This window comes from Rana temporaria, chromosome 5 (assembly GCF_905171775.1).
Source record: "Rana temporaria chromosome 5, aRanTem1.1, whole genome shotgun sequence".
In the NCBI taxonomy this organism is placed as follows: domain Eukaryota; kingdom Metazoa; phylum Chordata; class Amphibia; order Anura; family Ranidae; genus Rana; species Rana temporaria.
In genome coordinates, this window is record NC_053493.1 from 211,646,897 (window position 1) to 211,671,460 (window position 24,564).

The 24,564-nt window shown below is 44.9% G+C and overlaps 1 protein-coding gene across 1 annotated transcript in view; it reads left to right on the plus strand.

Moving 5' to 3' along the window:
* Window positions 1–24,564, plus strand: part of OTULINL (OTU deubiquitinase with linear linkage specificity like) — a 71,469-nt gene that overhangs the window by 15,754 nt on the left and 31,151 nt on the right. Inside the window, exons 2-4 of the mRNA XM_040353530.1 lie at window positions 15,333–15,474; window positions 15,554–15,591; window positions 15,692–15,783. Of these exons, the coding sequence (XP_040209464.1) occupies window positions 15,333–15,474; window positions 15,554–15,591; window positions 15,692–15,783 (272 nt within the window). The remainder of the gene's footprint in view (window positions 1–15,332; window positions 15,475–15,553; window positions 15,592–15,691; window positions 15,784–24,564) is intronic.

Consider the following 24,564-nt stretch of genomic DNA (forward strand, 5'->3'; position numbering starts at 1 on the left):
CAGCAAAAAATAATTTTAAGATTGTGAGGCGAGTTGAATCGCCATCTCGGTTCTTTAACGATTCATCGTACAGCTCTAGATATTCTGTACCACTCTTCCTAACTGCAAGTGATTGTAAAGGCAAAAGTTTTTTTTATCTTAATGCATTCTATGCATTAAGATAAAAAACCTTCTGTGTGTAGCAGCCCCCCTAATACTTACCTGAGGTCCCTCTCTATCCAGCGATGTTGCAGGAGAGATTCGGCTGCCTGAGACTCTCCTCCTCATTGGCTGAAACAGCAGCAGAGCGCTATTGGCTCCCGCTGCTGTCAATCAAAATCAGTCAGCCAATAAGGAGAGGGGGCGGGGCCTAGCCTGCTCTCCATGTCTGAATGGACACACAGAGCTGCGGCTGAGCTCGGGTACCCCCATAGCAAGCTGCTTGCTGTGGGGGCACTCGTCAGGGGGGAGGGGCCAGGAGAGCCGAAGAGGGACTCGAGAAGAGGAGGATCCAGGCTGCTCTATGCAAAACTAGACTTTAGTATTACTTTAAAACCCTCAGCATTTTTAACACAACTGAGCACATTCCCAAGAAAACTGCTACTGAAATTCTTATCCAAACGCTTACAATTGCTGCTGGCTCCTGCTCTTTTAGTACTGTTTCCCTGAAATTCCAGTCTTCACAGGAAAGCTTTAAAGGCTAAGTTCACCCTTGGGAACATGCTACATGTTCACCTCATTTTTAGGAAACTGTTCCCGGTGCTGCAGTCGCTGTGCAATTTTTTTTTCCTACTTTAAACAGGCACACAGGCAAGGATTAAATAATAAAGAATCTTCATACTCAGTAACGCTTGGTTCACATACTATTTATGCAAATTGGATGCATTTTGAACCACATCCAATTCGCATAACATGTTAATCAGACCCGGATTTCAATGGAGCCATTTCACACATTACCGTGACAGATGCCGTCTATTTTTTAAAAGAGTCCTGTGCAATTTTGGGTCTGGTTCAAGTGATTCAAGTAAAAATATGCACCTGAACTGGTGAACAAAACTGCTCCAGACTGCAAACCACAGCCGGACATGTGTGGACCTAACCTAAGGCTGCTTTCACACTGCTCTGTTGCAAAAACGTGGTGCATGTGCATTTTTGCCTTGTTTTCAGTGCATTTTCTGGTTGCCTGACATCAGCCTGTACCTGTGGAAAAAAAGGTCATGTGATATAAACGCAACTACATCTATGATTTTGATGTGTTTTTCATTCATTTCAATGGGGAAGTGCGTTTTTTTTTTTTCTCAACCAAAAAAAGTTCCATGGGATTAAACGATTACGCTTTTTTCTTTTGCTTTTTGTAAGGCACAAACAGAAGAAAAACTGTTAAGTGTGAAAGGGCCCTAGTAGATTACATCAGCTACTGAAAGTGCTTTAAAAAACTTAGATTCCCTTCACACTGAGGCAGTTTTCTGGCATTTTAGCCCTAGAAATAGCATCTGAAAACTGCCTCCCATTCATTGCAATGGGTGCTTTTACACCCCGGCGTTGCGCTTGCGGGACGTTAGAAAAAGTCCTGAAAGCAGCATTTTTGGGGTGGTTTGGGAGCGCTGTATACAGTGCTCCTAAAACACCCCCGCCCATTGTAATTAATAAGCAGCACTTCCGAAGCACCTGAAAAGCGCTTCTAAAGCGCCGCAACACGGGAGATTTTAACCCCTCTTTAGGGGTTAAAGGCGCCTCGCTAGCGGCCGAAAAGAATGCATGGGGGGCTCCAGTGTGAAAGGGGTTTAATATCACGTTAGGCCCCTTTCACGTTAGGCCCCTTGCTCAGCGGGATCTCTCCGCTGATCCCCGCTGAGCCGACGGATGACAGGGCGGTCCCCGCACACTGTGCAGGGACCGCTCTGTCTTTTCTCCGCTCTCCCCTATGGGGGGGATTGGATGAACACGGACCGTCTGTCTGTGTTCATCCGATCCGCCAGACGGATGGAAAAGTAGGTTTTTCCTCGGTCACACTTTGGCGGATCGGAGCAGGTCGGATGTCAGCGGGCATGTCACCACTGACATCCGTGGCTCTATAGAGGAGCACGGAGCGCCCGTTCAGGTCCGCCTAAAAAACTGTCAGGCGGACCTGAACGGGCCGCCCGTGTGAAAGAGCCCTGAGGCCCCATACACACGACCGAGGAACTCGACGTGCCAAACACATCGAGTTCCTCGTCGAGTTCAGTGTGGAAGCCGCCGAGGAACTCGGCAGGCCGACTTTTGCCATTGAACAACGAGGAAATAGAGAACATGTTCTCTATTTCCTCGCCGAGGTCCTCGTCGGCTTCCTCGGCCGAAAGTGTACACACGGCCGGGTTTCTCGGCAGAATTCAGCTCTGAACCGAGTTTCTGGCTGAATTCTGCCGAGAAACTCGGTCGTGTGTACGGGGCCTTAGTCTTTACCCTGTCCCAGACACTTATGACACTTAAACTTGAATGCCCAAAACATTGAAGAACATTACACCTTTCCTTCTATCATATCAGACATATGGGGGAAAATACATCAGAGGGCCAGCTGCAGTAAACCTAAAAGAGACAGCTGCCTCCTAATAACGTAAGCAAAGAAAATAGCTGTGTGGGATCTGGTGTGGGGCGGTGGATTACAGTAGAACAGTATGGCTGTGTATGTGGTTTGAGGATAACCCAGGAAACCAGATAAAAGGGGAGAGAAACAAAGTTAACACGGGTGGTGAAGTTCCTCTTTGATCTCTAATTTTACACAAAAAGCCCTAATGCTCAAGGCATTTCTAGTACTGAATAAATACCACGCAAACTAAAGTAGTGTATGCAGTATGTCTGCATACATTCCTTCCATATGCTACCCTACCACTTTGATCTGCCATCAAAGTCTTTAGGAATACACATTTAGCCCCCCCTTGTCCGTACCCTTCCACCAGTCCTAAAGATATCGGTGTACTATTCCACATGTTGTCCCTGAAGTTGATGTGTTGAAGGCAACTTTGACGAGGACCAAATTCTAATGGCTAGATGACTGGGTCAGAGCAACACCAAAACCGAAGCAATTGTGGGATGTTTCCGGTCTGCATTGGTCAGGTCCTTCCAAAAGTGTTTCAAGGAAGGAAAACCACAGTGCATTGCAGTTTTTGCTTATGTGGCTTTGTATGTGCAGACCTGTTAGGATGCCCATGCTTACCGTGGGCACGGGAGAATCAGAATTGGACCACCGAGCAATAGAATAAGATCTCCACCTTTACAAGTTTGCCAACCCCTGCTTTTTGCATGTTCTGCAAAGAGATGTAAAAAAAAAAAAAAAAAAAAACGTAAAGGTACGTAAGATAAATAAAAAAATGTAAGCATACTGAATACTATGACAATATGTATAAATTGCACACAGCAATATACAATTTGGGGATGGAGGGGGTAATGTTCCTTCATAATATATATCAGTCCAGGTGAAAAAGCAATCCCTTAACATGCAGGTTTCATTCAGTCTTATTTGCATTAATGTTTGTAAGGGAATACGCAAGATACAGTATGACTCATAATAGGAAATGCAAATCTTGGTGTGGTACACTTGGCACCTTTCATAGCTGCATAATACGTATACAGCATTAGTCCTAATATTTATTTTTGTACCATATTGTTAAGAAGAAGATATATTGAAAGTAAAAATGATGTTTTATTACTGTGGTTTCAGTGGTTGTTTTTTGATTGTTTCTAAACATTTTGCAACACACTGTCCTGGAAATATCATTACAGAATATTTAGTTCAGCCATTTGTTTAAAATGTTCAAGCATGTCTAGACAGATCATTGGTAATGAAATATGTATTTGGGAAATATTTACTATACATCTTTGTTTATTACAAAGATGTTAGCATATACAGTTAGGTCCATATATATTTAGACACGGGCACATTTTTTTTTTTTTTTAGGTATTTACCAAAACATATTCAAACTATAATTTTATAATGCATATGAGCTGAAAGTGCACACTCTCCGATTTAATTTTAGGGTGTGTGCATCCAAATCGGAGGAAGTGTTTAAAAAATTATAGCTCTTAAAGTGGTTGTAAACCCCACTTTTTGACTTTTACCTACAGGTAAGCCTATAATAAGGCTTACCTGTAGGTATAAAGAATATCTCCTAAACCTGTACAGTTTAGGAGATATTCCCCTCGCAATGCGCCGCTGGTTGCAGCGGCGCATGCACAGGGGGGATCCTCGGCTGAAGGGCCGGCCGCCGCCGGCCCTTGCCGGAATGAAATCTCCCGCGGGCATGCGCGGGAGTGACGTCATCGCCGCTCCAGCCAATCACAGTGCTGGAGCGGCGATACCCGGAAGACACGCCGAGTCAAGATGACATCTCGCTCGGCGTGCACCAGGTAAGTTCTCTTCTCCTCGTTTCCGAGGTAAGTATTTCATAATGAGCTAATATGCGGTGCATACTAGCTCATTATGGCTTTTGCCTTGCAGGTGTAAAAAATAAATAAATAATTGTATATGTGGGTTTACAACCGGTTTAACTGCTTGCCGACCAGCCGCCTCGGCTCTGCTGGGCGAGATCACGTAGATCTACGCCATCCCTCCCAGCAGCCAATAAGGGCACGCGCGCGCCCCCCACTCGCTCCTGATTTCCACGCGCGTGCCCCCGCGTATGAACAGTCATTTCCCCTAGTGAGTCCACCCCCCCTATAGTTAGAACACACCCAGGGAACATACTTAACCCCTTCCCCGCCCCCTAGTGTTAACCCCTTCCCTGCCAGTGGCATTTTTATAGTAATCAATGCATTTTTATAGCACTGATCACTATAAAAATGCCAATGGTCCCAAAAATGTGTCAAAAGTGTCCGCCATAATGTCGCAGTACCGAAAAAAAATCGATGATTACGAGTAAAAAAAAAATATTAATACAAAAGCAATAAAACTACCCCCTATTTTGTAAACGCTTTAACTTTTGCGCAAACCAATCAATAAATGCTTAATATGTAGAAGAATACGTATCGGCCTAAACTGAGGAAATTTTTTTTTTATATATATATTTTTGGGGGATATTTATTATGGTAAAAAGTAAAAAATATTCATTTTTTTTTAAATTGCCGCTCTATTTTTGTTTATAGCGCAAAAACTAAAAACCGCAGAGGTGATCAAATACCACCAAGAGAAAGGTCTATTTGTGGGAAAAAAAGGACGCAAATTTTGTTTGGGAGCCACGTCGCACGACCGCGCAATTGTCAGTTAAAGCGACGCAGTGCCGAATCGCAAAAAGTGCTCTGGTCTTTGACCAGCAATATGGTCCGGGGCTTAAAGGGTCACTAAAGGAATTTTTTTTTTTTTTTCTAAATAGCTTCCTTTACCTTACTGCAGTCCTGTTTTCATGTCCTCATTGTTCGTTTTTGCTATGATGTTGCTGTAATCCTTCTCTGTTCTGAACAGTCTGTTTCCTGATGAAAAAAGTCATGGGAGCTTTCTCTCTGTGGCACTAATCAAGGAGGTGTGATTACTGTGTGTCTTAAACCCCTCAGAACCAATCACTTTCGTTTTACAAACCATCACTGCCCTCTATTGGCTCTGTGTCTCTGTGTACTTCACAGAAGCATGAAACTAGATGCAAAAAAAGGAAACTGAAACTACAGGTACATTATATGATTGATTTTTATCTATTTTTAATCATTTTTAAAAGGAATCAGTTAACTATTATGTCTCTATACCCTGTAAACAGTCATTTCAGCAAAACATTTTTTTTCCTTTACAACTCATATAAGTGGTTAAAAAGGAACTGCAGTCTGCTCACATAATTTGTAATAAAAACATCTTTGACATTCTGAAACTTCCCTCCAACCAATTTGCATATTTTATATATACTGTGATTCTGAACTTGCCAAATATGCTGCAGAAATCTCTCTTCATTGAGTCAGGCTGAAACCATTTTAACTGTGGGCAGCTGAAGCTGTTGCCTGTTCAGTTCCTGGATTTACACAGACACACAGAGGCACATCTCCAGCTATGCAGTCCTGCAGCTTTCATTGGCCCTCCTATGACTTACCCCCCTCCCTTCCTGGCAAACTCTCATGAGAGTGAGAGAGAGTTGTGTATGATGTCATAAGCCTAGGCTGTATAAGGTATTTACTGGCAAATAAAAAAAAAATGTACTATCCAAAGTTAAAACAACAACAGAAGATTTAAAGATGGAAAGTTGAAAAAATTACTGAAGGTCCTCTCTAAGAATAGCCATCCCCTCTTTTTTAAGAGACCAAAAGTAATTTGAAAATTGAATAAAAAGCTTTTTCATGGCCAGGTGTGAACTCTCCTTCGTTATTTATTCATCAATTAATCAGGTAAAAGGTCTGGAGTTGTTTCTAAGTGTGGGATTTGCATTTGGAATCTATTAGTGGAAACCTACATCAAAGGAGCTGTCCATCCAAAAGAAACAAGCCATTGTAAGGCTCCAAAAACAATACAAATCCATCAGAGAGATAGCAGCAACATTAAGAGTGACCAAATCAACAGTTTGGTACAGTCTGAGGAAAGAAGAACGCATCAGTAAACTCAGCAACATAAAGGGCCTAGGCGTCCACGGAAGACAACAGTGGTGGAGGATCACAGGGTCCTCTTTATGGTAAGGAAAAACCCATTCACAACATCCAGACAAGTGAAGGACACTCTCCAGGAGGTGGGTGTATCATCAAACAATTAAGAGAAGACTTCATAAGTGCAAATACAAGGTGCAAACTAGAGGTTGACCGATATGGGTTTTTCTATGGCCGATGCCGATATTTAGAAATCAGGGCGGCCGATGGGCGATATATAATGCCGATTTTTGCGGCCGATATTTTGGGCCGTTTTTTTTATTTTTTGCTAAGCGTGGATGGTGCTGCGTTGTGGAGAGGGATGGGTGGTGCTAGGCAAGGGTGGTGCTGCGTTGTGGAGAGGGATGGGTGGTGTTGCGTTGTGGAGAGGGATGGGTGGTGCTAGGCGTGGGTGGTGCTGCGTTGTGAAGAGGGATGGGTGGTGCTGCATTGTGGAGAGGGATGGGTGGTGCTGCGTTGTGGAGAGGGATGGGTGGTGCTGCGTTGTAAAGAGGAATGGGTGGTGCTGCGTTGTGGAGAGGAATGGGTGGTGCTGCGTTGTGGAGAGGGATAGGTGGTGCTGTGTTGTGGAGAGGAATGGGTGGTGCTGCGTTGTGGAGAGGGATGGGTGGTGCTGCGTTGTGGAGAGGGATGGGTGGTGCTGCATTGTGGAGAGGGATGGGTGGTTCTGCGTTGTAGAGAGGGATAGGTGGTGCTGCGTTGTGGAGAGGGATGGGTGGTGCTGCGTTGTGGAGAGGGATAGGTGGTGCTGCCTTGTGGAGAGGGATGGGTGGTGCTGCGTTGTGGAGAGGGATGGGTGGTGCTGCGTTGTGGAGAGGGATGAGTGGTGCTGCGTTGTGGAGAGGGATGGGTGGTGCTAGGCGTGGGTGGTGCTGCGTTGTGGAGAGGGATGGGTGGTGCTGCGTTGTGGAGAGGGATGGGTGGTGCTGCGTTGTGGAGAGGGATGGGTGGTGCTGCATTGTGGAGAGGGATGGGTGGTGCTGCATTGTGGAGAGGGATGGGTGGTGCTGCGTTGTGGAGAGGGATGGTGGTGCTGCGTTGTAGAGAGGTATAGGTGGTGCTGCGTTGTGGAGAGGGATGGGTGGTTCTGCGTTGTAGAGAGGGATAGGTGGTGCTGCGTTGTGGAGAGGGATGGGTGGTGCTGCGTTGTGGAGAGGGATGGGTGGTGCTGCGTTGTGGAGAGGGATGGGTGGTGCTGCGTTGTGGAGAGGGATGGGTGGTGCTGCGTTGTGGAGAGGGATGAGTGGTGCTGCGTTGTGGAGAGGGATGGGTGGTGCTGCGTTGTGGAGAGGGATGGGTGGTGCTGCGTTGTGGAGAGGGATGGTGGTGCTGCGTTGTAGAGAGGTATAGGTGGTGCTGCGTTGTGGAGAGGGATGGGTGGTGCTGCGTTGTGGAGAGGGATAGGTGGTGCTGCGTTGTGGAGAGGGATGGGTGGTGCTGCGTTGTGGAGAGGGATGGGTGGTACTGCGTTGTGGAGAGGGATGGGTGGTGCTGCGTTGTGGAGAGGAATGGGTGGTGCTGCGTTGTGGAGAGGGATGGGTGGTGCTGCGTTGTGGAGAGGGATGGGTGGTGCTGCGTTGTGGAGAGGGATGGGTGGTGCTGCGTTGTGGAGAGGGATGGGTGGTGCTGCGTTGTGGAGAGGGATGAGTGGTGCAGCGTTGTGGAGAGGGATTGGTGGTTCTGCGTTGTGGAGAGGGATGGGTGGTGCTAGGCGTGGGTGGTGCTGCACTACTTTTGGCGACTTCGGAGGCGATTTCAATAGACATCTGTGCAGGAACCCACACAGATGTCTCTGAAATCGCTCCTGAACGCCCTGAAAAGACAGATTTGGAGTGGCGTAAACCCAACAGTGTATCTAGACCCTAGCTGTAAGTTAGATGAGGTTCATCAAACAACTATGGTGTCTATTATTAATATATATATATATATATAAAAAAAAAATTGTACAAATCACACAGCCACTATGAAAATGTCCTTATTCTGTGTAATATGATTATTTCCTATAATCATTAGCATCATTTTCTATTGGCCATAATGCAGGGGTCTCCAAACTGTCTAACCAAAAGTCCAGTTTACTGTCCCTCAGACTTTAGAGGGTCTTGACTATTGCCAGTGGGAGTAGAAAATACCCTGGCGTCAGTGGGAATGAACAATGGCCTATTTTTGGTATTAGAGAAATAGTGTCCCATCAGTGGCAGGAATAGTGTGCCATCATTGGTGTCAATAGGAGGAATAGTGCCCCGTCATTCCTGTCATTAGAAAGAATAGTGACCCCATTATTCATGTCGGTGGGAGGAATAGTGTCCCATCATTGATGTCCATGAGATTAGTGCCTCACCGTATGTGTCAGTGAAAGGAATAGTGGCCTATCATTGGTGTCAGTGGGAAGAATTATTTCTGGTTGTTAATGTTGGTGGGAGGAACAGTGACCCAAGGCAAGCAAAGGGCTGCATCCAGCCCCTGGGCCGCAGTTTAGAGACCACTGCCATAATGCAATGTTTTTCCTTTTTGGGATAAATCAAGAACAGTACAACATTATGGACACTAGATCTAGCTGACAATCATACAAAATATATAACACAAAATACAGCAGTTTTTTGTTGTGGCTGTGCAAATGTTTGTCACATTTGTACAGTGAATTTATTTGATAAAAGACGATAAGTACTCAGGTAACATAGTCCTCACACCTTGGTCCTCATGTCCTTACTATTCACAAAACGCGCAACCACAAGCTTTGTTTTATACATGGCTAGGAGGAGGGGCAGAGAGATGATTGTAGCAGCCGGAGTGACCAGGAAGTATAATGGGAGCTGGACAATCTCTGGCATATACACTAAATCATTTGCAGGATATAGAAGTATGCATGCATGTGAGTAAGTTCCTCCCAAGAAACAAGATGTGCCACTTGAAACCTGCAAAGGAAATCTTGCCTGCAGTTGGGCTTTAATTATACTTTACTTGATGCCATAACCAGTGGGAAATACAACCATAGCAGATCAGGTGGTCATTGTGGGGTAGTTCACCACCATCATCCTACCCAAAAGAGATAACTTTTCTCATGTCCTCACATCTTGTTTATTTTCCCTCTGTCTGTAGGTATACCAATGCTATTGCACCCCTACACCTTTTTATCCACAATGATAAGCTAGGTGATTTTGTTACCCTATTTGCATTCCAAAATTTATATTCAGATAGTCAAATTTTTCTCTCTTGTTCCAATCTCATTTCCTTATTCTCTTGTGTTCCGGACAGCCTGACAGCTGTCTTATCTTCCATATCCTCTCATCTATAAAAAAAAAAAGTATTTTCAACTGCCTGGGTGTGCTTTGCTGTTAGTACCTGCAAATTTGAGTTCCTTCAAGGGGAGTTCCAGCCTTTTTATGTTTATTAAAAGTCAGCAGCTACAAAAAGTGTAGCTGCTGACCTTTAATAAACATACAATTACCAGTGATGCAGCCGCCCCCGGAGCTCCGGTCCTCTCCCCTCCTCCCCGCCGGAGCCTCCAATCACATTGTGGGCACCCGGCCGTGACAGCTTTTGGCTTCACGACCGGGCACTCGCGCATGCGCAAGTCACTCTGCGCTCTATGAGTGGACAGGCAATCTCCTGGGACCTGTCACTTGTCCCAGGAGATCGCCTAGAGGGAGGGGGCACCTAAGGCGAGAGGAGGAGTCACCTAGGCGGACCGTAGGTGGAAGTAGGACAGGAAGTCCCACTCCTACCGAAGCCCCCTCTCCCCCCCCCCCCAAAAAAAATGACATGCCAAATGTGGCATGTAAGGGGGCGAGGAGTGCTTAAAGCGGAAGTTCCACTTTTGGGTGGAACTCCGCTTTAAGTGTCAATATTCGTGCATATCCTCATATATGCACTGATGGAGAGGCAGAAACAATCTCTCATCCGGCAGTTTTAGCAGCACATGCACTGTGGGTGCATCTGGAAGGTGTGTCCCCTGGAATCACAGGCTATTTTTATTCATATTTTATGAAAATCTAACAAGTAAATATTCTCATGATATGGTTCACATTTACCCTGTACGACAAACCAATATGGAGTAAGTTCTTTTACCCTCATAATAGATCTTATAGCTGGATATTATATATTTTTTTTGTTTTTAATTCTGTTTTATCTTTTTTTTATCCTTATTTGTATGTCAGTGCTGCCTGATCTCCTCCATCCTATTTCAGCTCCTTCCTGTCTGTATGCACCCACTCTACTGCTGTCTACATATCTTTGCTCTTGTACAGCTTCCTGATAGTGACAATTGTGGACCATGCCGGTACAGTGTGTATTGGTAAGGCCACTTGTAGTATCAGTTAGGGGTACATGTGACAACTTGTTTTTGATCAATGCCACCAAATGCTGCTCTATTGAAGAATAATCTTCTGCTGCTGCAGAACCTCTTTGTCGTAGCCAATTTGCATCCACAGCCGCTATAACTCGGTCTATGATCTCCGGTGGAGGGTTAGGACCATAGTGTGCCAGTCTTAGTTTAACAGCCCGATTGAAACTTTCCTCCTCTGGTGTCCTGTCTGTTACGCTGGGCCTTTCCGTTCAGTTGGGTCTTTCAGCTCCATCCATTTGGACTAGTTCTGTGATCACGCCCATCTTCTTACGGTTGCTGGCCGGTCTGCCACGGTTCTCCAGTAAGTCCTTGTAGCTGTCCTTTAAGGCTGTGGGATCATTTCACTGCTAGCCAACAATTGTAACGGTCAGGGGTTAACACAGTTTACGATCTTCCATTCCACCAACCCAAGACAGCTTATTCGACAGTCCGACAAGCCAGCAGACACGATCCATACCAATTCCCCAGAAAGACAAGACAAGCTCTGTTCTCTGACTCAAATGAATGAATGCTTTAATGGTAAGCTCTCAGGTTTTTATACAGTTACAAAGCATGCTTCAGTAATCACAGGGACAATGAAACTCCACCCAAAACACACAATGGGCCCTTAACGAGTTCCCGCCCTCACTCCAAGACAGACATTCTTGTCCCGGATTTAGAGGAGTCAATTACTGCAGCTGACAAGTACATTCCACACACAAAACAGTGTCATTAGCATACACAATGAAATATCTTAGAAGCAGACCTAATTAGCACAATGGACACAGAATGCAATCACGTCAAGACACTTAAACATCCCCCTAATAGGCTGCCAGACTGGCTACCAAGCTCCAATTCACATCACTACAGTAGCAGACTTAATTAGCATCTCAACAGTCTATGTTACACATTGAACGAGACACTCTTATTGACCTGTTGGGGGTCAGAAGAAATCACCTGTAATATGTCCAGATCTCCTGCAATACATGAATTATCATTAATGTCCCATCTCAAGTAATCCGAGATATCAGTTCTCAGTCATGCCCAAAGGGGACACCCGTTACAAAACCTATGTTATAATTTAATGATGACCATGTTGCGTGTGTGTCCCAAGTATCCGGGCAGAAATACCTATACCAGAACCTGTCCCTACTTGACAGAATTCAATCGTTTAATTGACACCTCTCAAGGGACATGTTAGAAACATTTTCTCGACCAGTGGCTGCATCCAATTAGTCGCAGCCACCAATCAATATATTCTGGCAGCCACAGGTGATGCTGTCAGAATACAACCTCTCAGTGAGGACGATTCCTCCGATCTGTTTGTGTGGATGGAGGAATCTGTTAGTTTATGGTCAGCTTAAAGTAGAACTATGGGCAAAACTTTTTTAATAGAGCAATTTGCACAGATTTTTTCCACCATTGCAGAGATTTCCCTTTCACTTCCTGTCTCATAGCCAAACAGGAAGTGAGAGGACATCCCTGCAAATTAAGAAATTTCTTGGGACGCCCAGATCTCCAGAACTAGTTTCCCCATTGGAAGATTTTCCCTATTACTTTTCTGGGGACAACCCAAAATTTGTAATTTTGGTTTACCGTACTTTCAATAAAAATGGTAAACAGGACAAATAGAGGAGGTGAATCTCCTTAAGGCCCCTTTCACACGATCGGACCGTTCAGGTCCGCCTGTCAGTTTTGTCGGCGGACCTGAACGGCTGCTCCCTGCAATCCTATAGAGCGTCGGATGTCAGCGGAGACATGTCCGCTGACATCCGTCCATATCGGATCGGGTGAGATCTGATGAAAACAGACACGCTGTCCATTTTCATCAGATCTCCCCATAGAAGACAGCGGCGCTGCACAAGCCCCTCCCCACTCAGTAAGCAGAGAGGGACTTGTCATCCGCCGGCTCAGCGGAGAGATCTCCCGCTGAGCTGGCGGACTCCGCTGCGACGGAGTCCACCTAGTGTGAAAGGGGCCTAATAGGGACACAGACAGCAATAAAAACTGACAGGTGCTCTAATGCCTCGCCACTCCACCCAAAACTAAAAAGAACAGTTTTGCCTTTAGTTATACTTTAAGTACAACTCCAGTCCAATATGCACTCTGCTGCATTTATTGTTCATCTCTTCTCTCGTGTCTCAAGTGCTTTGCCTTTTTCTCAGCCCCTGAATTGGTTAACTTTCATAGACTTTAAAGTACCAGTAAAAACTTCTCTCTCATTTTTGGCTCCTGCGCTGCATGTGACCTCTTTTCCTAAAATCTGGTCACTTTTTACACTAGCCATCAAGACTTCTCATGCAATTCTCCTTTTCTCTGGAATCACTTCTCGCATGTGGTTTGGCACTATCCCACATTTAAAACTTCAAATGTACTTTAAAAAACAGGAATTAATTTTAATGAAAGCCCATGTTAGATGAGCTATGTCCACCTTTCAGCTCACTATGGGGGTTATTTACGAAAGGCAAATCCACTTTGCACTAAAAGTGCACTTGGAAGTGCAGTCTCTGTAGATCCGAGGGGGAGATGCAAGGAAAATAAAAAACAGCATTTTAGCTTGCACATGATTGGATGATAAAATAAGCAGAGCTTCCCTCATTTCAGATCTACCCCTCAGATCTACAGCGACTACACTTCCAAGTGCAATTTCAAGTGCACTTTGCACTTGTAGTTTGCACTTGTAGTGCAAAATGGATTTGCCTTTCGTAAATAACCCCCAATTACTGAAATAACTACAAGAAGGAAGCAACAAAGATTGCATAGAAAAATGGACATTAGATCTGCATATGCTAATTAACCTCTTTTACAATGCAAATGTAGGTCCTCATGTCAGCATTATGGACATGGACTGACAGTATGCAAACATGAAAAACAATAACATGCAAATGTAAAAATGTTAAGTGATGTGGAAACTACGTGCAGCACACATAAATATGATATCAAATATATGGCTTTGTGATATCTCAAGCTAGGTTTTCCTTTGTATCTTGGTGCAACTTTTCAAAGTACTTTTGCATCTGAATGTCTGGTATCACTCAGTGCCATGGCTGTTCAGTCATGTTCAATAATATAGAAGTGAACAGCACAGAAGTATTTTTTGTTTATTTTCCGATGGCACTGGATTGTAGTTGCCGCTAGTCTAAAAATGACTTTGCAAAGAATATTCAATCATGTGAAAGGTAAATTGAAAAATGATTTTTACTTATTATTACTAGATGGATAGATTATTTGATAATTGAAGTCAGCCCAGCTTCACCTCATTCACTAAGCTGTGTGAAAGTTCACTTTGCACAGTGAACCTTCTCTACTCCTGTAGTAAATCATCCCCAGTGTTTTAAAATGCTTGATGGAAAATCTACTGATGTGATCTGATTAAGCATTTCCTTGGTGTGTGAGTCATGCACTGTTGTACATTCTGGCCAGATTACATTTACAATTAAAACATTTCCACACAAATGGTTATTATAAGCATGTAGAGTTTTATGTAGTATCTGCAAATGCAAAATGCAGAAATTATGACCTTGATGTGGTAAGGAGAGCCATGATATCCTGTCAGGGATATACAGAGCATACATGTCTATAGCTAAGTGGGACCCTGAATGAACATATTGTCAAACTTTGAACATTATTTTCTTTGAAAATAAAATGCTGTGATCTAAATATTACATGCGTATAGAAGTAAACCACAGAGGCAAGCTGTACAGTGACTGATCATGTGATAACCAATTAGAGGCTATTACAGTGATCACATGATTGGGAGTCTGCTCTTCATCCCCGATCATTAGAAAGGGACCCGAGGCTTTCGGTTAAAAGCCTGGTCTCTGCTAAGAGCATGCTGTGCAGTATACTTCCAGCACAAACACAGCTACCCATAAATACGGCCTCACGCACACACTTCTGTAAGGCTGCATAGATGTGTACAGTCGGCGGGAAGGGGTTATATATTTTTTGGGGGGGGGTTTAATACTACAGTAATTTATATAGCTTTCTTTTGACAACCTCTTGTAAAAGCATATTTTTGAATTTCAATCTTATAAATCTTAGATTAAGCTCCACGCTAAACAATCACATCTCAGGTGCTGGCACCTCCACTGAGCAACCAATTGTATCAGCAATAGTAGTGCCGCACATTGAGGTGCAAAATAAACTTCCTTTTAAATTTAGAATAGCCAGCAGGAAGTAATTCTATTCTGACATATTTTGTGCTAGGCACAGCACTTTCTCAAAACAAATCACTTTGCCTAGTGGCTTTAGCATAGCTTGGGTTTTCTTGCTAAAAACGGGGAAAAACTTGGCAAAACGCTAATGCAAAAAAACATGAAAAACTCAAGTTTTAACGCAGCAACGCTACTAGTGTTTTTATGACGTACAGTGTGCATGAGGTCTAAAAGTGCTATTAAATGTAAATTTGAATACAGATAACATTAGGCTGCTTTTATTCCAGATACCCCTGACGAAAAGTCAAGAGTTCCACCCCTTCTTGAGGCTATAAGCAAGATGTGGAATCATGTACAGCAATGCCTTGTAGTCGCTGTGGCTGTCCTGTGTATCATGTGGCAACACTTCAAAGCCCTAATTTCCTTGTGGTATGCACTTCACAAATGTACTGTTTCCACATAATCCTCTTTTATAACTATTTTCAGTAATTTTTCTGATTATTTGTAGGTGTAGCATTCCGTGTCAGGGACCTTTTAAAAAAAGAAGTAAGTGTTCATTTTATTTTTAGGATACATGCATTCAAATGGGTACAGGAATACAGGAAATCATATTGTTCTTCTTCTTTTTTTTTTTATTTACATTCAGGAAACTTGAGCGTAAATGCAGAAGTTGATTTACTGTCTTATTGTTCGAAACAATGGAAAGGGGAAGCACCAAATGTCACATACATGAGGAAGGTAAATATTGGACTTGTTATATTTTGATGCAAAATGCAGCAGCAACAAGTCACTGAGCCTGCTCATTTATTGGCTGGAGGACATTCATCATCATTTAATTCTTTCCTCCCTGGCCTTAGTGTCATTGGCTCACACCATTTGTTCACTGGATTTTTTTTTTCAGTCATGCATCAAATGCAAGCATTAGCTAGGGTGGTCTGCAGACAAAAACACCCTGCCTAGAAACACTCTCTCCTCCGGGCGGACATTCAACCATCAGGTCCTTTCAATATTTCCTCCCAGGAACCATAATACAGCTTGCATCAAGAGACATACTAAAGCAAAATGCTATGCTTCTCTATGCATTGCAGGCAGGTAGGAGCGGCAGCAAGGTGCAGAGCATAGCTTCCTGAAAACATCACAGCACCTTGCCTTAGTACACCTCACAACAGCCTTCATCCCCGATGCAAGCAGTTGGCTGGCTGGTATAGGAGGAGGAGTTATGCATATATCAAATAGTCAGTCTGGAGAAGTAGGCAGTTTTCCTTTGCATGCAGAATACCCAAGATAATGCCCACATTTGATGCGGAGCCTTCTTGATTGGCAACATGAATAAATGAAAGAGGCAGGTCAGGGTCAGTCATTCTGGAGAGGAAAGGGCTGTATAATACGAAATGTCTTCCAAGTAGATAGTGAGGCAAGCTCAATCTGACTTGATTCTGCTCCCTGGCAGATTACTCCTCCAGAATAATAAACACTGGAATGCTAAATGATTACAATAAAGTAGAAAATATTTCTAAAAGTAGCAGAAAAAGACCCTAAAATTAGCTACCACAATTCTGAACATCAAGAAGAGGATAGAACAGCAACATCACCTCCTTCCAATGCCATACTAACACTGTTATCTTACCATTCAGTATCTGTTAGCTTTCAGAGGAGGGAAAGCTCTGAGAGCCCTAAAAATGGCAGGAGTTTGGAAAAGTGTCTTTGTACACCAAGACTGTCATATTTTGAGTAGGCAACAAGGATATATCGTAGTTCCTTTTGTTGTGCAACATATCCTTGCTGAAAAAAGTAATGTTATGTTCCTTTAACAATCATTACTCTTGTCAAAATAAGTCATTTTGATTCAAAGTAATGCAAAATTCAAGCTATTCCCTTTAAATCACATGTGTCAAACACAAGGCCCTGCATTTTGTCATGCAGAATCAGGATTTTACTACACTTGTATCACTTTGCAGGAGAAAGTGCATTAGGGTGTGTATAGTCTAAACTTTTTTTTGGATAAGAGTATAGCAGGAGTATGCTGACCGTTGCTGCTGAACTGGCCAAAATTTGATTTGTGTGTGGCCCTGTTGGCCTTCTCCCATCCAACATTCTTAAGTTGAAAATTCAAGGCACTGGGTGGGAAATTATACAATAGCACAGCTTTTTTTCTGTTCAGCCATTAGGCTAAAATAAAAATATCTAACACTGTATGGCCAGCTTTAGTGCCCCTGTAAAGGTTGAATTGCTGCCTGTGCCTCTGCTAGGCATATTCTCCTTTCCTGACTGACTCCATGGCAGCCTACGTGTGGGTTAATCCCGCCTCCTCTCCAATGTGATAGGACCCCATACCCATAAAAGTTAACTCACCAATAGACTCAGTGTTCCTTTTTTTTCCTCCTCCATGGATCTAAATCGTTTCTTCAAGGAATGGAAAAGGGCACACTTTAAGCGGTGCAGCTCGGATCCCAGCCATGGGCGGGTGGAGAGCTTCCCAGCACATTTGGTTGTGGCTGTGGCGTGTGCTGAAGACATCTAGGATCGGCTGGCAAGGTCCCTTTTCTCTATATTCCTCCATGGCAGCGGTTTATATTTGCCTCTGTGTTGTCTGTCTATGTTTGTATGGCGGCTGGAGCACTTCTGCGTTCCAGCACGCCTCTGACTTCCTGATTCCCATCGCTAGTGCCCCGCGCATGCGCCGTATCCACCCTCAGAGCGAGGCTTGGTCGCGCATGCGCAGTCCGTTGGTTCCCGCGGCGGCCGCGCAGGCGCCGTGGGATCGCGATCCACTGCGCAGGCGCGTTCGTGGAGGACGCGTGACGTCACCGGCGGGTGATTTAAAATCAGCTGCTCGCCTGTATTCATTGGGTTTCCCTTCAGACGAGCAGCTGAGTGTCTGGGTGTCTCCCCTCTGGTTGCCAGGTCAGTGAATGGTTCTTTACTTCTGGCTAACATTGATTTTACCATGCTCTGCTATTTTACTTATATCTATCTGCATTTATTTAATTATATTCAATTGTTTTGTCTAAATGAACTATCTTTTAATTAGTTACATTTATTTATTTATTTATTTGTGTTTGTAAAAAAAAAAAAAAAAAAGAGAGAAAGCAGTAATTAGCAGAGAATTTCTTCTTAAGGGGACAGCATACTTTTATTTCTTATACTTTTTTATTCGGCACCATAGGTTCCTTGTTGGTTCCGAATTGTCATCCACTGTACGCAGGTCCAGAAAAATATGGACCAGTCACCGTCTACAGGCGGCCAGCCCTCACGCACAAGGTATGTGCTGGAAAGGGATCAGGGCTAGGGGTTGCTAGTCACAATCCATGGGTGTTGACTCACTTTTCCCTAAATGTTTTTCTAGCCCTTCTAATCCAGAGCCGAATGTCGCAGACCTTGCCAGACCGCAACACTCATCTTCCAAGTCGAGATCCAAACATAGATCTCCTTCTACTTCTTCCCACCGGAGGAGAAGCTCACATTCCTCCTCAAGACACCGCTCCCACCGCCATGATAGTCGCTCTGATCGCAGAGCCTGCTGGGGATGTGACACTCGTGTCCCGGAGGGCAAGTCATTATGCGACCGATGCTACGCCCATGCGGTCAGGGAAAAAGAGACTGAAGGTCATTGTATCGAGTCTCTGGTGGAACGTGTGGTTCAACGAACTCTAAGAGAGAACATGCCCCACACGCAGATTCAGACCAACACTGACGGGTCTGTTTCCCCAAACTTGGAGATCCTAGAGGATCCAGGTCCTTCCCGGCCTCAAGCCTCCACTCCGGCTTTTCCTGAGGGTGACCTAGAGAGTGATGAAGAAGGCTTAGAATTTGACTTCGCGCAGGTGACGCCACTCGTCAAAGCGATTAAGGAGGCTCTCTTATGGGAGGAACAACCTGCTTCTCCAGCCAAGCAGAAAAAATATTTTAAGCGCTTGGGAAAAGAACGCCCTACGTTCCCGTTTCTGTCTGAACTGAAGGGTATCTTTGAAGAGGAATGGAGCAAGGTGGACAAGAAATCTTCCATGGCTAACAAAGCCTCAAGGCTCTATCCCTTCAAGCAGGAGGAGGTCAAACATTTGGAGAATGTTCCTCTAGTAGATGCGGCAGTAACGAGACTGGCTAAACATGTCACTTTACCTATTGCTGACTCCGTCTCTTTCAAAGATGGCCTGGACAGAAGAATGGACCAGGACCTCAGAAGAATTTATGGCCTTGCGGGCACAGCGTGCAAACCGGCTCTAGCTTTAGCGGCATTATCAAAGGCCATGGAAGCCTGGACGGAAAACGTTGATTCTTTCCTCAAAGGCGTCTCTGAAGAACTAGCTAAGAACTCAGCTACGGCAGAGCTAAAACTGGCAGTCGCATTCCTGGGTGAAGCCTCCGTTGACTTAATCCGCCTGTTAGCTAGGATTATGCTTTCTTCTGTGACCGCGAAACGGGCCCTCTGACTACGCCCCTGGGTTGCTGACCCATCATCGAAGCAGAACTGGTGCAAGATTCCCTTCGAAGGGTCAACCCTGTTTGGTAACAAGCTGGATGATGCCATCTCCAAAGCCACGGGGGGCAAGTCGGGTTTCCTTCCTCAGGACAAGCGCCAGACAGGAAGAAAAACACCCCAATTTCGGCGATACAGCCCGGATCGCGCTAGGGAAGCTCGCGCTTACAGACCTGGCGGAAACTACAGAAGGAATTGGAGCAGAGGTAGAGGCTCCTACCGCAAACCTACTCCAACTACTCAAGCGTCAACTGGACGCGACAAAGGGAAATCTTTTTGAGACAACGCCCGCCCAAGCGGATCGTGTTGGAGCTCGTCTACTCCTTTATCGGCACGTCTGGGCGGCCTCAATCAAGGACTTTTGGGTCATCAAGACCGTGACCTCAGGACACACATGGTCCTTTTCCAGTCCTCCCTGTCCAAAGTTCATCTCCACCCTTCTTCCAGGGTCACTGGAACAGAGACAGGTCCTTCTAGATTACATTCACCTCCTGAAAATTCAAGGGGCAGTGGTACACGTCCCAAAAGACGAACAGTTTCTTGGGGTGTACTCCCCTCTCTTCTTAGTACAGAAGAAGAACGGTGCCTGGCGTCTAGTCATAGACTTAACGTACCTGAACAAATTTATAACACACAAAAAGTTCAAGATGGAAACTTTATCAACCATCCAACAAGCAATACAACCGGGCGACTGGATGATTTCTGTGGACCTAAAGGATGCCTATTTCCACGTCCCAGTAGCAGCAGAGCTGCACAAGTTCCTCAGGTTCTATGTCAACCAGGAACATCTTCAGTTCATATGTCTACCCTTTGGCCTAACAACATCCCCACGGGTCTTCACCAAAGTTCTTTTGGCACTGGTAGCCCTCATCAGGCTGAAGAAGATTCGTTTGTACCATTATCTGGACGATCTCCTGGTCTTGTCCCAAGACAAAACCCTTCTCCTGGAACAGAGAGATCAGGTCATCTCGACCTTGTCCGAATTCGGGTGGCTCCTGAACCTGGCAAAAAGCCACCTAGAGCCAACTCAGTGTCTAACCTATCTGGGAGCTCAATTCGACACGGTAAGGAAGACCATCTCCCTACCAGTAGAGAAGATTCCGGTAATTCAGGGGAGGATTTCCCGGGCCTTGAGTACTCGCCACCTAAGAGCTCATCAATGCTTGAAGATCATTGGGACAATGGTATCCACAACACCAATGGTGAAATGGGCGCTTTGGAGGCTACGTCCCTTCCAATCCGGCTTTCTCAGGCAGTGGAAATCAGGGAGCATGAGTCAGCGGATCCACATTTCAACGTCAATGAGGGGCAGCCTCTTCTGGTGGCTTCAACCGAAGAATCTGCTGAATTGTCACTCCATCGCTCCAGTTTCGTGGGTCACAGTGACGACAGATGCCAGTGGCTCCGGTTGGGGGGCCTTATGCGGCACAAGCATGGCGCAAGGCAGGTGGGACGCTCGCCTCCACAATCCAGGCTCGAACACCCTGGAGCTTCGAGCGGCCTGGTGTGCCCTACAGTCCTTTTCACAACTGCTGAAGGGAAAGTCAGTAATTCTAAGGATGGACAACACCACAGCAGTATCATATGTCAAGAGACAAGGCGGGACTCGGAGCTCATCCCTTCTCCAGGAAGTAGAGCCCATTATGAAATGGGCCCAAGTGAACCTGGTTAACCTGACGGCTGTTTTCATTCCAGGCATTCAGAACTCCCAGGCGGATTTCCTGTCACGAACTCAGGTGGACGTCAACGAATGGTCTCTCCACGATCAGTCCTTCCGTTGGATCTTGTCCCTGGGAGTCAATCCCCAAGTGGATCTCTTTGCTTCTCCGAACAATGCCAAATTGAAAAAATTCTACACAAGGGGTTACTACAGCCAGGCAATCGGGACGGATGCCCTAACGGATCGGTGGTGGTTTCAGAGGGCGTACGCCTTTCCCCCGATCCCAATAATTCTGAAATTCCTGAAGAGACTCCTTGCGGAGGAAGCAGAAATTACAATGGTGGCTCCATTCTGGCCGAACAGGCCATGGTTCCCTCTTCTAGTCCATCTGAGTCTTCAGGACCCAATTCTAATACCATGCAGACCAGACCTTCTCTCCCAGGGGACGCTCCTCCATCCCTGTCCGGCTCAAATGAAACTAGCGGTTTGGTTCTTGAAAGGGAAAGGCTAGAATCCCTTGGCTGCGCCTCTCGGGTGATCTCTACCCTCATGAGCTCAAGGAAAGGAAGCACAAATAAAGTGTACGGTAGAATATGGTCTAAGTTTGTGGAATTTTCTTTAACCGCGGGCAGTTCCTTCAAGAACCCAGAAATCCAAAACATCCTAAGCTTTCTTCAATCAGGGCTAGACCTACCCCTGTCTGTAAGCTCACTAAGAGTTCAAATCTCAGCACTTTCAGCCTTCTCTGGAATTCCTTGGGCAACCCATCCACTAATCAAACAGTTTTTCCGTGGAGCCTCAAGATTGAGACCTCTGAGGAAGCCAAGATTCCCCAAATGGGATCTCCCGTTAGTACTTGACTTTTTGAATGGACTTAGTATGTCGGGGCCCTCCCCGTCCTCGTTGAAGAACTTTTCAGCCAAAGTAGCCTTTTTGGTAGCCATCACCTCGGCCAAGAGAGTGTCCGAGATCGGTTTTCTGGGTCACAAGGAGCCATTTCTCACCTTTTTTCCAGACAGAGTGGTTCTGATACCTATGCTGGGCTCCAAACCGAAGGTCTCGTCGGTTTTCCATGAGAATCAGGAAGTAGTTCTCCCTACCTTTAAAAACCCAGATTCTGATGAGACTCACCCTCTGGATATGGGCAAGATACTCACTGAATATCTTCAAGTTACATCTACATTCAGACGTTCTGATCACCTGTTCATCCTGCATTCAGGCAAGAACAAAGGGAAAAAGGCATCTTCAAGAACAATCGCATCCTGGATCGTACAGAGGATACAACAGGCTTATTGTGCAAAGGGCTTGGCTCCTCCGCAGGCGGTAACAGCTCACTCCACGAGAGGGATGGCAGCTTCCTGGGCAGCAGCCCGTCATGTGGCGCCAGACGTTATTTGTAGAGCGGCCTCTTGGTCTTCTATAAACACCTTTATGTCCCATTACTGTGTTGAACCTGCAGCACTGTCTTCTGTAAATTTTGGTTTATCAGTCTTGTCGGCTGACGGGACAAATTAAATATATTTCTGTTCAGCATACCCACCCGTGTGTTTGGCTAGTTATTTCCCACACGTAGGCTGCCATGGAGTCAGTCAGGAAAAAGGAAAATTTATTATCATACTTACCGTAATTTTCCTTTCCTGATGGACTCCATGGCAGACGGAGTTCCCGCCCTGAAATTATGGAGTCGGGATAGTTACGGAACACTGAGTCTATTGGTGAGTTAACTTTTATGGGTATGGGGTCCTATCACATTGGAGAGGAGGCGGGATTAACCCACACGTAGGCTGCCATGGAGTCCATCAGGAAAGGAAAATTACGGTAAGTATGATAATAAATTTTCCTTTTTTCTGTTTGTATTGATGACTATTGGCACTCATGCTGGCCATAGGCTTTTTTTGATCAGCCAGCTGGCTGATCAAAAAAAAACAAACACATTGATTCCCCCATCCACACATTTGAGAAGCTGGGTTTCCGGTGAATTGCGTTTACGTCATTCAGGCTAGCGCCAGACATCACTAGACCGGTTCTCCATCTTTTACACCTATTTTGGAAGCCACAATGGGACATCAGTTACTGAGGCTGGTACAAAGACACAGTGGCTTCATCACCATGTTTAATTAATCAAAGAATACCCAGAAAATTTGAATTTTGAGGTATAGAAAAATTGATCAACATCAAATCAGAAAAATATAAATGTTTTTATTACATAGACAATAAAAAATTACTATAAAATATTCGGGCAAAAACAGCCCTGTGGTCACAATACAGAACAATGGTTGCTGCTACATGTTTCACCACAATCGTGGCTTCGTCTGGAGCTTCTGTAGTACCTTTACATATAATATCACAAAAAAAATCTAAAAACTAATAAACACATTTAAATATGAGGGACACTGAGAAGAGTCCCTATTCATATAAATTCAACATAATTGACAACAAATATAGGTCATCTGATGGACACATTCTCAACCTTGGGATCCGATTTGTGTCGCCCCAAGTCGTGCAACATGAGAAATTTCATTGAAGTGAATGAGAGCCGTCTCAATGTACACTACTGAAGTCGCTCCGACGTCCGAAAAGGTTCCTGTACTACTTCAAGGCGACTTCTAGGCAACTTGTACCCATAGATTTCAATGGAAGTTGCCTCCAAAGTCGGATCACATCTTAACTGAAGCAACTTTAAAGGAAGAGAAAATAGTTTAATCAGGCAAACCCCTCCCTCCCACAGAGCTGATTATTCTGTGATTGGCAACAGCCAAAGTCGCCTGTCCTGGAGGCAACTTTAAGTCACATTGTAAGTTGCTCCAAGTCGTGCTGAAGTTGCCTTGCAAAGCCGCGCTGTAAGTCAGGTTGCCCCTGTGTGAACCGGCACTTAGGCCGCGTACACACGATCAGTCCATCCGATGAAGCTGACTGATGGTCTGATGTGCCTACACACCATATAACCGATTGTGTCAGAACGCGGTGACGTAAAACACAACGATGTGCTGAAAAAAAAGTTCAATGCTTCCAAGCATGCGTCGACTTGATTCTGAGCATGCGCAGGTTTAACCGATGCTTTTGCATACTAACGATCGGTTTTGACTTATCGGTTAGGCGTCCATCAGTTCAATTTTAAAGCAAGTTTTAATTTTTTTGACTGAAGGTTAACTGACCAATGGGGCCCACACAGGATCGGTTTTGACCGATGAAAACGGACCTTCAGTCCGTTTTCATCGGTTTTGACCAGTCGTGTGTACGCGGCTTTAGAGAAGGGTGTTTAACAGATTTAATCAGTCAGTATCTTTTTTCTAGTGAAAGCTTGAGACAGTCACGGCAAATTTCAAAGTGCTCGTGCAATCTGAGATAAAGTAGATTTAACATCAGAGATTTCCTCGATTTA